Source organism: Gekko japonicus, unplaced genomic scaffold (genome assembly GCF_001447785.1).
Source record: "Gekko japonicus isolate JY-2015 unplaced genomic scaffold, Gekko_japonicus_V1.1 scaffold254, whole genome shotgun sequence".
Taxonomy (NCBI): Eukaryota; Metazoa; Chordata; class Lepidosauria; order Squamata; family Gekkonidae; genus Gekko; species Gekko japonicus.
Window position 1 is genome coordinate 1379824 of NW_015172010.1, and position 12267 is coordinate 1392090.

At 44.3% G+C, this 12267-nt stretch overlaps 1 protein-coding gene across 4 annotated transcripts in view; it reads right to left on the reverse strand.

Annotated features, from left to right (window-relative positions):
- The window catches only part of RAF1 (Raf-1 proto-oncogene, serine/threonine kinase), a 72287-nt gene that overhangs the window by 40383 nt on the left and 19637 nt on the right, over positions 1-12267 (reverse strand). For all 4 annotated transcript variants that reach the window (XM_015420249.1, XM_015420247.1, XM_015420248.1 and 1 more), the window contains exons 2-3: positions 3789-4015; positions 866-978 (exon numbers count right to left, since the gene is read on the reverse strand). In XM_015420249.1, coding sequence (XP_015275735.1) covers positions 866-978; positions 3789-3995 — 320 coding nt within the window. In that variant the 5' untranslated portion in view covers positions 3996-4015. The remainder of the gene's footprint in view (positions 1-865; positions 979-3788; positions 4016-12267) is intronic.

The window sequence follows — 12267 nt, forward strand, 5'->3', positions numbered from 1 at the left end:
TTAAACATATAATCACATACATGATCGCATTCTAAAGCAATGGGCACCATGGATATCAGACGAACAACTGAAAACAATGATATGGAACCCATATAAAGGAGTCCAGCTCTGAAGTTATTTGGAAATAGCATGGACTTGAGCGCACAGATGAAAACCAAGAAAAGATAACACAATATGCAACACAAGCCTTCAGAGGAACAAAGTTAGTAAATTACATTCACCCTCAACTTGTTAAGTAACCATTTGGTATTAAAACCAGCACACCCAGTCGTATAAAAAGGGGAGTAACACCCAAATGAGAGCCATATCCAACTGCTACAAGCTTCAAACATATAACCTAAACCTGAATAGAAAGAAGAGTCAACATGATTATCAAATGAAAAGTTTAGTTTCAGTATAAAATTGTTGAGCTTGAGCCGGGGGGGGGGGGATTTTTGCCACTATTCCTCAGATTCCTTCCTCCCTTATGAAGTTTGGGGAGAGGGGTTCCCATCTCCTGGGAACAGCATTTTGGGTGTATTTTGGGTTGCAGCAGGAGGGAGAGAGGCAAGGACTAGACATTTTCCAAGCTGTTTATAATCAGCAAAACAAATTAGTTTTACTTGTTACAACACAACCAAATTAAGCACATGTCAATGTAAAAGTTAAAAATATGCTTAATTCTTCCCCAATTAGAATCAGTGAGATACAGAAATGCTAAACTTTGAAGAGGTGTGACTTTGTACTAGGCTAAACATTAATTCTAATTAATTAATTAATATTAACATGGCAATGAACGGTGGATAGAAAAGCAGAAGAGAAATGAATGGGGGGGGGTAACTTTTTACATTACTTTTGCCGACCCAGCTTAATTTCTAATTCTTACCCTTTTTGTTCATTAAGCAGTCTAAAAACAGCACAGCACTCTGGCTGCAGACCTCTAACTTTGAGTGCCTTCATGAGACAGTCATGTAAGGTCATCCCATTACGTACATTAACCTGTTGAGTAAAACACATGTAGTTTTTAAAAATGCAAAGCAGTACAATTTTTTACTAGACTGAGTGTGTACACTCAACTGCTTTTTCCAACAAATGACTACAGGTTCTTAGGATAGCCTGATAACTCAGAACTCTCACAACAAAATAGCACTGCTGGGTCAAACTAGCAGTCCATCTAACACATCCTGTTTCCTACTATGGCTAACTACATGCCCCTGGAAAGCCTACAAGCTGGGCGTGGGGCCAAAGCCTACCCTACTGTTGCACCCAGCAACCGATATTGAACAATGTTCTCTCTCTGAACATTGTTGTTGTTGTTGTTCAGTCGCACAGTTGAGTCCGACTCTTCGCGACCCCATGGACCAGCTCCCGCCAGGCCTTCCTGTCTTCCGCCGTCCTCTGAAGTTTCCTCAATTTCATGTTCGTTGCATCTATGACACTGTCTAACCATCTCATCCTTTGCCGTCCCTGTCTTCTTTGACCTTCAATCTACAATCCATTTAAGCCATCATTCTTGCTAATGCAAAAGTGACCAGTTCCTGTTATGGTTACAAAAGGAGGACAATGGAACTTCTCATAACCATGCATGGACCATGGATTCTGCAGGCCTGTGGGTCTCCCCAGGTATGCAGGAAAACATTTTTTGTTAATTGTTAATTTTTAAAAAATACTCTACAGCAAATGAAGCCTGAATACGTCAGGGGGCCTGGAATGTAAAGAGGAGCTGGGAGTCAGGGAAAGGGAAGAGAAACTAAATTAGCCTGTCCAAGCACAATCTTGGAGGGAGAGATTTGGGGATGAGAAGTGTCTCCAAGTTGCTCTGAGGCTCCCAGCTTATACTGGCTAATAGCCATGACAGATCTATCCTTCATGAATTTGGACAATCCCTCTTTAAAACGGTCTAAACTAAGGATCATCTTGACCTGGACAGTCCAGGATAGCCCAGTCTCGTCAGATCTCATAAGCTAAGCAGGGTGAGCCCTGACCAGTATTTGAACAGGAGACCTCCAAGGAATACCAGGGTCACACAGAGGCGGGTAATAGCAAACCACTTTTGAATGTCTCTTGCCTTGAAAACCCTATGTCACCATAAATCAGCTGTGACTTGACAGCACTTTCCACCACCAAACTAAGGATCATCATTACATCATATGACAGTAAATTCCTTGATGTAATTATGTGTTGATCTTTACATGCCTTATAAAGAAAATATACTCTTGTCTACTGTGAATTTACTGCCAATGAACTCCACTGGATGCTCCCACGTTCTAGCATTTTGGAGCAGGTATTAAAAAAATGTTATTTACACAATGCAGAGTTTATAAACCTTTAGCATGTCCCCTTGTAGCAGCCGTTTTCAAAACTAAGACGTTCTAAACTGTTTAGCAATTTGTCTTTAGGAAGTTACTCAATCCCCTTTGGTAATTTCCATTGCCCTTTATACACCTTTTCCAGCTCTATAACATTTTTTTAATGGGATAACCTGAACTGTGCACAGTATTCCAAATGCAGCTTCAGATTAATGCAAGAACACTAATACAGACTGAACCATTTATTTCCAATGCTTTCCTACTACTCACCAATAAAGAATTTGCCTTTTTCTCTGTTACTGTACACTGAATCAACATTTGCATGGAGTGATCATCATCTACAATGGCCCCCAAATGTCCTTATTTATTTACTTCATTTATACCTTGCCTTTCTCTTCTTCCTGGTAAGTCACACCCAGTATATGTATGTGAATGTTTTGCTGCAATGCGCTTTATACCCTACTTGAATCTTGTTTGCCATGCTGTCATTCGGTAGCCCTTTAGAGGCTCCTTTTGGAGCTTTTCACAATCCTCTTTGGTTTTCACCATCCTGAATGGTATAATCTGAGAACTTGACCATTTTGCTGTGCCCCTCCCATACCAGATCATTTATGCACAAATTAAGTTGCATCACTCCTAATACAGATCAGTGGTGATTCTCTATTACTCCCCTCTATTGTGAGACTTGTCCAGTTATTCCTACCTTCTGGTTCCTGTTGTTTAACCAGTTACTAATCCCTCAAAGTATCCATCTCTTATCCTATGACTGCTAAATTTACTAAGATGTCTTTGGTAGGAGACCCATAAAAACTTTCAAAAGTCCAAATATGTGTCTACTAATCACCCTTACCTTCATACTGGTCAATATACTAAATAACTCTGGCTATTTGGCAAGGCAGGACTTCTTTCCAAAAGCCATGCTGATTCTCTCTCAGCAAGACTTGTTCTTCTCACACGCATTGTGTGGACTGGAACTTCCCGCCTGCCCCTGCTTACTGGCACTCCATCCCCACACTGCTCCTGAAGAGCAGAGAGCTCCAGGAACAATGCTGGGCACGACTGAGAGGTCAGTGGAAGAGAGGACTGGCAAAAACCATCGTCAGGTAACCTCAAATAAATGTTATAACAAGTGCTAAGCAAGTTTAAAAATTGTTATAGTGTTTCTAAAACTTTGTAAACCTTTGGGTTCCACTCTTGAGTCAGAAAGCAAAAAAGGCACATTTTCTGGCCAACACTACTTTATAATCCACAAATAATCCATCAACAGAAGCCATTTATAAAACACAGAATCACACATTCAGTAAAGTGACACTAACGTTATTGCTTTTCCCAAAGTTATGTATGTGTACACTTGGTCAGCAAGTTGAATAAAACATCACTTTCTGTCCTGAAGACTCTACATTTCAGCCTTAATACCCTACTGGTGAAAAGGAATGTTTATGAATTAGGGGGATAAAACAGCCAATCTTTCATCTTGCACAAAATAAAAAACAGACTCACCACTGTGCGTTGCTTGTTAGGCAAGAAAACACGAATAGTATTGCTTGTTTTGGAGGAATCTGAAAGTTTTCCATCATCAGATGCTCTGCGTTGATAACCAAACTGCTGGACAATGGTAGGCGAAATACAGTTGGATCCATTAAAGACAGAATCCTTTAAGCCAATTCCATCACTAAGAGCCCTCAAAGCTCCCTGAATTTGCTCCATTGAAGTAGTCTATATGAAACCTGTTTAGAAAGAGAGAAAAGTACTCATTCTGAAATCAAGTCTTTTAAAGAACAAATCTAAGACAGCTTTTGCTTGTTCTGCATAAAGATGTGAACCAACAAATTATAATATACAGGGGATTCGATCCAATCAAGTACCAAGCTCATGGAAGAAATCTCACACTTTACTCAAGCCCCTGTATCTCCTTAAGCCAAATATAATGGGGGGGGGATCCTGACAAAGGGAAGATAGGAACAGTATGGGGCCTGCAGCAGAAAGGGGAATCGTACAAAATGATTGGGGGGGGGGGGCTTCCTATTTGCTGCTGATTTCTCCTTCCCACTTCAGTTCCCACTGTTTGAGACAGCTGAGGAAGGGAATGGTGTTGCAGTAGGAGGAAACCAAGGTCCCTTCCCATGAACACACATTATTCACAGTTGGTGACCCAGCCCAAGTAAGAAAGCTCTGTTATAGCAGCGGTGCTTAGTTTGCTTCTGTAGGTCAGGATATTTCTGCAAAAGCATGTTGATGTAATGACTGCTAAAGAAATTTTGTTTATGCGGCACTGTATTATTTCTTAGACTTATCATACCAGTCATATTCACACTTATCAGCTAAAGATATAGCAAGTCAGAAATCAAGACATTTTCTCTAAATTACCACTGAAGCAAACTGAGAAAGTGTTTTGAATTATCTCAGTGATTTTATTAAAGCATTTTTGTCCCAACTTCTCAGTGGAAATAAGTCTAACAACCTCTTCTGATGGCACAGAGCATAAGAAGCATTCCACCAACCCAAAAGAATGGACTGGTGAGATGCAACTCAGTATAATCTCAAACCAATCTTTAAAACTGGCTCCCAACCATTAATCTACTGAAACCATTCACAGTACAGCCATAAGGGCGGTGAAAGCCGTACCCAGCCCCACCAAAGCAACCCATTGACCCACCACCAGAGTAACCCACCCCGGCACCAGTGTGGAAAGGAACAACCAGGCTACATGGTGGCAATTAATCAGTTACCTAAACTGCTCCAGCTCAGAAAGCCCCCCAGAACCAGTGGAAAGTTACAGCGGTAAAAATCACAGCACAGCAGTGTTTGTCTGCATCCTGTGGATGCAGTGCACCATGGGGGTGGCCAGGGAGTGGTGTACACTCATACCTGCTCTTCTCCCCTGTAGGCAAGATGCTCAACAGGGACACTGTTGCTAGTCTGTCAGGTGCCAGGGGAAAAGAGCAGACTAGGGCAGCCAGCACCTCAGGGATCACAATCCTGGCTGCAAACCCGGAGGACAAGGCCATCAGTGACATCGTGGGCCCCTCAGCTGTCCCATTGGGCCTGGGCCCCCGCTGTCCATTCCACAGTGCCAAGTCAGAAGGCAGTCAAGGCCAGTAATGGAGCAGTAAACCTCCTCATGGTGCCAGCTACGGAAGCAAAAAGGTACTGAAGCAAGGCGGCTGTGAGCACAGGGCATTAACGTAGGCCAATGTGGCAATGTGGCTCCTCGGCCTTGATGTTGTCTGCATGTTGTGAAGCATCTTTATGCCTCCACCCCTTCAAGATGGGCCAGCCATCCTCCAGTCATTGGGCACCGGGGACTGCCCTGACATGGCTCCAGATGCTGCTAAACCCAGAGGAGCTGGAGACTCAGAGCCACTGCCAGGGCCTCAGGCAGAGATGAGGGCTGCAGAGTGCATCCCCTCCAGAGTTCACCCATGTAGGTGGTGATTGAGAAAGAGAAGCTAGAGATGTAGTATGAGTGGAGGGATGCTGTGTTCCATGGCCAGCAGTCCCTGGAAGGGGTTGCAGCAGCTCTGGGTGTAACTACTGGGCATCAGAATGACTAGAAGATCTGTGATGACTAGAAAGCCATGGACAGCAGGCAGACATACATGGAGGAGCTGCTGGGGAACCTGCTGGTGGTGATCCATGGCCTTGTGACACGCCAAACACCCCTTCTACTCCACAAGTGGCATGGGTCACCAAGGGTATGCTGTGGAGCTAGCCTCAGCAGTGTGCCCATGGTGCAGGGCAGGGCCCCTGTTGGTGACCTTCAGACAGCCATTGTCAGGGCTGTTTTCCTTTTGTATTCCTGATGATATTGTCCTTGGGGTTGCCCCCACTGCACCACATGGGGCATATTCCAAGGTTGCCCTCATTGTACCACACTGGGGATAGATAGGAAAATCTACCTAGGGGGCCTTTTTTACTTTATTAAGATTTAGATGAAAGACCTTTAACCTACAAATCATACATTTTTCCCTCTCTTGAAGTAAATTACCAAAGCTTTTCTATTTTTGCACACTGCTGTTGTCGCAGTCCAAACTGGATGTGCTGTCTCAGAAGCCAGAACAACAAACAGTTCTGCTTTGGGGGAGGGGGATGCTAAGCCACAAGACCTGAGGCTTATGCCAAACTGAGTCTGGGAGAAATGTGTCACAGGCAGTTACTGCTAGGTTAGCAAATTTGTAACTGATAAATCAATTAATCAAACACCTTGCTGAGGGGGAAAGAACCTGGACAGGGGACGTAAAGCTCAACAATGGGTGACCACTTCCAAATAGGTGAGGTAAGAGAAATTGGCATCTACAACCTGGTTAAGGGGCTCAGCCCATGGATGGAAGCCCCCCTGGGCCATGGGGCAGGCTCTACAAGGTTGCCAATCTGTGGTTGCTTGTTTCCACCTGTTCATCCCCATCATGAGTCAGACATCTTTGTGGTACCAATAGCACACCTGCGAAGGATACCAGCCTGTGCAGGCTCGCGACCGACTCGATGCTAAGCCACAAGACCTGAGGCTTATGCCAAACTGAGTCTGGGAGAAATGTGTCACAGGCAGTTACTGCTAGGTTAGCAAATTTGTAACTGATAAATCAATTAATCAAACACCTTGCTGAGGGGGAAAGAACCTGGACAGGGGACGTAAAGCTCAACAATGGGTGACCACTTCCAAATAGGTGAGGTAAGAGAAATTGGCATCTACAACCTGGTTAAGGGGCTCAGCCCATGGATGGAAGCCCCCCTCCATGGGGCAGGCACCACAAGGTTGCCAATCTGTGGTTGCTTGTTTCCACCTGTTCATCCCCATCGTGAGTCGGACATCTTTGTGGTACCAATAGCACACCTGTGAAGGATACCAGCATGATTGAAGCCTGTGCAGCCGCCCCCGCCCCCCCGGCTAGGTCTTTTGCCTGGTCCCAAAGCTCTCCTTAAACCCTTTAGGGAACGGACCAGCAGCGCCACTGTTGTGCTGGCAGCCTCCACCTCAGCAGCTCTCAGGACTGTGCTGCCAATCTACTAACTGAAAATATTAAAGCTTGCAGCCTTTTTATTTTAGAACATTTTTATATGGCTTCTCCAGGAACCTGACTGAAGTGGCTTACAAAATAAATAAAATGAAAACAAAACATTAATGTCTTAATTAAAATCCAGCATTTAAAAAGCCCCAGCCCAGCATAAAAACATAGATCATAAAAACAGACCAGATAGCTTAAAACAGTCTCCTGTGTTTAAAAAAAAAAATCAACCCCTTAATTAAAAGCCCAAGTGAACAGAAATGTTTTGGCCTGGGGCCTAAAAGAAAGTAACGTAAGTGCCAAGTAAGCCACTTAAGGGAAAGGGCATTCCTTATGTGGGGTGCCACCACTGGAAAGGCCTCTATCTGGTTGCCATCTAACTTATTATTATTATTTAATAATCACCCTATCCCAGTCACGCTGGGCTTTGGGTGATGTACAAGAGAGGCATAATGCCATTGAACAAAATACAAATTTTTAAAAACCCAATGCACTTAATAAGAATATAACCAGAATAAAATCCCAGATGGCGATTTACAATTTTCATTCCTTTCTGGACTACTTGGCTGTATGGTGTGGGGGGCGCATAAAGCTTAACAAAATATACATACAGGAAGAGAAGGAAAGGAGGGAAGGGTACCAGTCAGTATAACCAACCGTTGCTGTCCTCAACCAAAAGCCTGGCGAAACATCTCTGCCTTACAGGCCCTGTGAAATTGCATAACGTCCCGCAGGCCCTGGTGTAGTTCGGCAGAGAGTTCCACCAAGTTGGGGCCAGGACTGAGAAGGCCCTGGCCCAGGACAGCTGGACATTCTTGGGGCCAGGGATCACCAGAAAGTTATTATCAGTGGAGCGCAAAGCTCTTCCAGGGACACAGCAGAGAAGGCGGTCCCCGTAGGTGCATTGGCCCCAGACCGCTCAAGGCCTTAAAGGTCAATACCAAAACCTTGAACCTGACCCGGTACTCTACTAGAAGCCAGTGTAGCTGGCGCAGCACCGGTTGAGTATGTGCCATCCATGACATTCCCGTCAGGACTCGCACTGTCGTATTCTGAACCAGCTGAAGTTTCCAGATCAGTCTCAAGGGTAAGCCAGTGTAAATCGAGTTACAGTAGTCTAGGCTGGAGATAACCATCGCATGGATTACTGTGGTTAGGTCAGGGCATGACAGGAAGGGAGCCAGCTGCCGGGCTTGACGAAGGTGAAAAAATGCCTGCCTGGCAATATGCGTGACCTGGATCTCCATCAATAAGGAGGTATCCAAGGTCATGCCCATACTCTTGACAGACAGTGCCGGTGTCAATGGCACCCACAAAGGGTTGGTAACCTGAACTCCAGGCCTGAAGTCCCCCCACAGCCACAGAACTTCCATTTTCGATGGATCCAGTCTCAGCCTGCTCTTTTTTAGCCACCCCACCACAGCCTCCAAACCCTCAGCCAGACTTTGTGGGGCAGTAACTGTCCGTCCGATAACAGATACAGCTGGGTGTCATCTGCATATTGATGGCACCCAAGGCCAAAACTCCTTACCAGCTGGGCGAGGGGGCGCATGTAGATGTTAGATAACATCGGGGAGAGGAGTGCCCCCCTAAGGAACCCCACATACTAAGGGCTGTCTAGAGGATATATCCTCACCCAGTGCCACCCGCTGTCCCTGACCATGGAAAAATGAGGAAAGCCACTGAAGAGCCACCCCACATACTCCTGCATCGGCGAGGCAGTGAGTCAAAAGATCATAATCGACTGTGTTGAACGCCACTGTAAGATCAAGCAGTAACGGCAGTGCTGACCCACCTCAATCCAGCTGTCTACGGAGATCGTCTGTCAAGGCGACCAGCACAGTCTCCATCCCATAACCGCGGCAGAAGCCAGACTGGAATGGATCTAACCTCTGAAGGCAGAGGGCACAAGATAGCAGGGCTTGTGAGGCAGATCTTAACTTTAGACTTCTTTTTCACTATTTAACAGGTTATAAATTCTCACTTAAGTTTATTACCAAAACAATTGCTTGTGCTCAGCTGAAAAACAACTGCTTGTCCAAGGCCCACCCACTGAGCTGTATGGTTGATTCAGGATTTGAAATTTAAATCTGTTTCTGAATAGTGTTCTGTTCACTGTATAACCTTTACAGAACTAACTTCAATAATTTCAAGTAGTAATTGAACACTGATGTGTCTGCACTAGGAATGGGCATGAACCCACAAACAAACCCCAGTTCGAGCACAAACCAGGCCGGTTCATGGTTTGCAAATCAGGAGTTCGGGAGAATGTCTTCCCCATGATCTGCCCATGAACCTCCATGTTTTTCATGGAGGTTCATAAGGTTTGTGGGAGACATGTTCTTGGGCTCCAAAGTCATTTAAATGCCATCAGACCCCACGACCAGCCCCCGGCCCCACCTGAATGAGCTGCAAAGGCATTTAAATGCCTTCAGAGCTCACTTCCGAGTGGACCGAACTCACCAAACCATGAACTGGTTTGTGCAATGGAGGAATTTGTTGGAGGTTCGTTGTTCATGAAAACCCTGAACCACGAACCTCCAAAGAACCTCCATTTTCCCGGTTCGAGCCCACCCCTGATCTGCACTGTAACCTCTACATATATTTGCTTGCTTCAAAATAATCTTATCCCAATCAAAATTCAGTAGCTGGGGAACCTTCGGATAGAAAGTGGCAAACAGGAACATTAACTAGAGAATGGTGCTGGAGAAGCATCACCACATAAGAGTGCATAACTTCTATTACCATATATTCTAACACCACGACCACAACCCCAACTCAGTGCAGTCCCTTTCTGAAACATGCAAGCCATTCTACACTAAAACATATAATCAGTTGGGACTTGAAACACAGCCACCTAATCCCAGTGCCACCTAATCCACTACCACAGGACACAAGCACACTGACACTTCCAGACTGGCTTTGGGATCCACTGAAATTCCTGATACATATTACATGGAATTTAAATGCACTTGCCTAGAGAGTAAGGTCCTGTCTTCTCTTACTCCTTTGACACTAGAAGAAAAAAGCAGGGGTAATACTAAGCTGTCAGAGAACCAGGTGGGAAAACTAGGAATACCAGCCTCCTTTAACTCCTATGACCTACGGCTCATTGTTGCAAAGAAAAACTGGCTTACAATTATAATGAAAGCATTAGCCTAAGAGAGACTACTACATAGTATGGAACAGAAGAAAAGAAAGCAAAGCAAGGGCCAGGTTGGGCAAACAGCTGGGGGAAGGGGGCTAGCATCCTGCAATAGAAGGTTTGAAATATAGAGCAGGATTATTTACAGAGTAATTCACACAGAATTTACCAAGGATACAAATGTGCAGCATGAAATCAATATATTTCATACATGTTCTCAGTAAACTTTACAACTAAGACTTCACTACTTTCCCCATATAGCAAAAGGGAGGGAGAGTGGGGGTGCTGAGGCACTAGAGGTTGAACCAACACCACCAAGTGAGTCCATGCTTTCTTCAATCCATTGCCATACCTAATCTACTTGTGTATTCTACCAGTCCCTAAATCTGAAGTAGCAAGCACATCCGGACTGGACTGCTTCGAACCACAGAAACATTCCCTCAAACTCACACACCCCTCTCTGTATACAGTAACAATTCCACTTTATCCTTTCCCTGACCCCATATAGCAAAATGGAGGGAGAGTGGGGGTGCTAAGGCACTAGAGGTTGAACCAACACCACTGAGTGAGTCCATGCTTTCTTCACTCCATTGCCATACCTAATCTACTTGTGTATTCTACCAGTCCCTAATTCTGAAGTAGCAAGCACATCTAGACTGGACTGCTTCGAACCACAGAAACATTCCCTCAAACTCACACACCCCTCTCTGTATACAGTAACAATTCCACTTTATCCTTTCCCTGGCCCTGACATGAATTTTCTATATGCAAGGAATTTGTGTTCTTGTTTGGCAGGACATTCAATTATGTGAATCCTCAGATACTCTCTGCTGAACTGGTATATAGATTTACACCCTCAATGAGACGCGCATGTCTTCATCTTATAACATACATTAGTCCCTATGAAGACAATCTGCACAATTATTTTAAATTATTAGCTAATACAAAAATAGTTGAGAAGAAAGCAACTGTCCAAAATCTCTCCTTTGTCTTAAAAGTGTCTTGTCCCTTTAATAGAGGCTTGATGGGATATTATTTACCAGGTGATATTATTTATCTGTGCACTACGAAAAGCTTTGTCTGGCCGTTTTCATAAATTAAGCCATTATTAAAGGGACAGAATATTTTTCTTCAGGTTGTTGCCAACACTGGCAACACTGTTTATATCCCACAGTCTCAGCTAGGCTAACTACTAGGTCAGTTCCCAGTTTTCAATAGTTAAGATAATAAAGTACATAAAAGACTAACGAAAGTATAAAACCAGTAGCACAAAAATAATAAGCAGCAGCATTAGAGTAGTTTAAAAGGGCAGTAGCAGCAAGATCAGTGTTACTACCAGTATAAGAGGAAGCCTCAGACAATCAAGACGGGAGAGAAAAAATATACTCAATAGAAGCCAGGGGTGGGGGAAGGCAGGCAACCAAAGGTTTAAGTAAACAAAGCCAAGTGGATGGCTGTGGGGTGGGTGTTTTTACAAGCTGAACAAGGCCCCTATTTACTAGCCACCAGCCTCATGTCCATCAGTGAGGGAACTCAAAGCAGAGCCTCTGAAGATGGGCAAGGATGAACCAGCTCTTAAGTCTTTGCAGAAGTCCTACATCCTGTACTAATTCCTGAACCTAGTTGGAGATGTGCTTTCTGCGTCATTATTTCTACAGGTCAGCAGAGGCAGCACTGAAGAGCAGTACTTTGAACTTTTCTTATCAGAGGTAACAAATGAGGTTGATCATATTAACTATGTTCAAATATTGATGTCTGTATTGCTTAAGTGCACACACATGAACATCATGGTACCTTTTGTTGGCCTGTTTCAATTGTATTTCGATCTTTC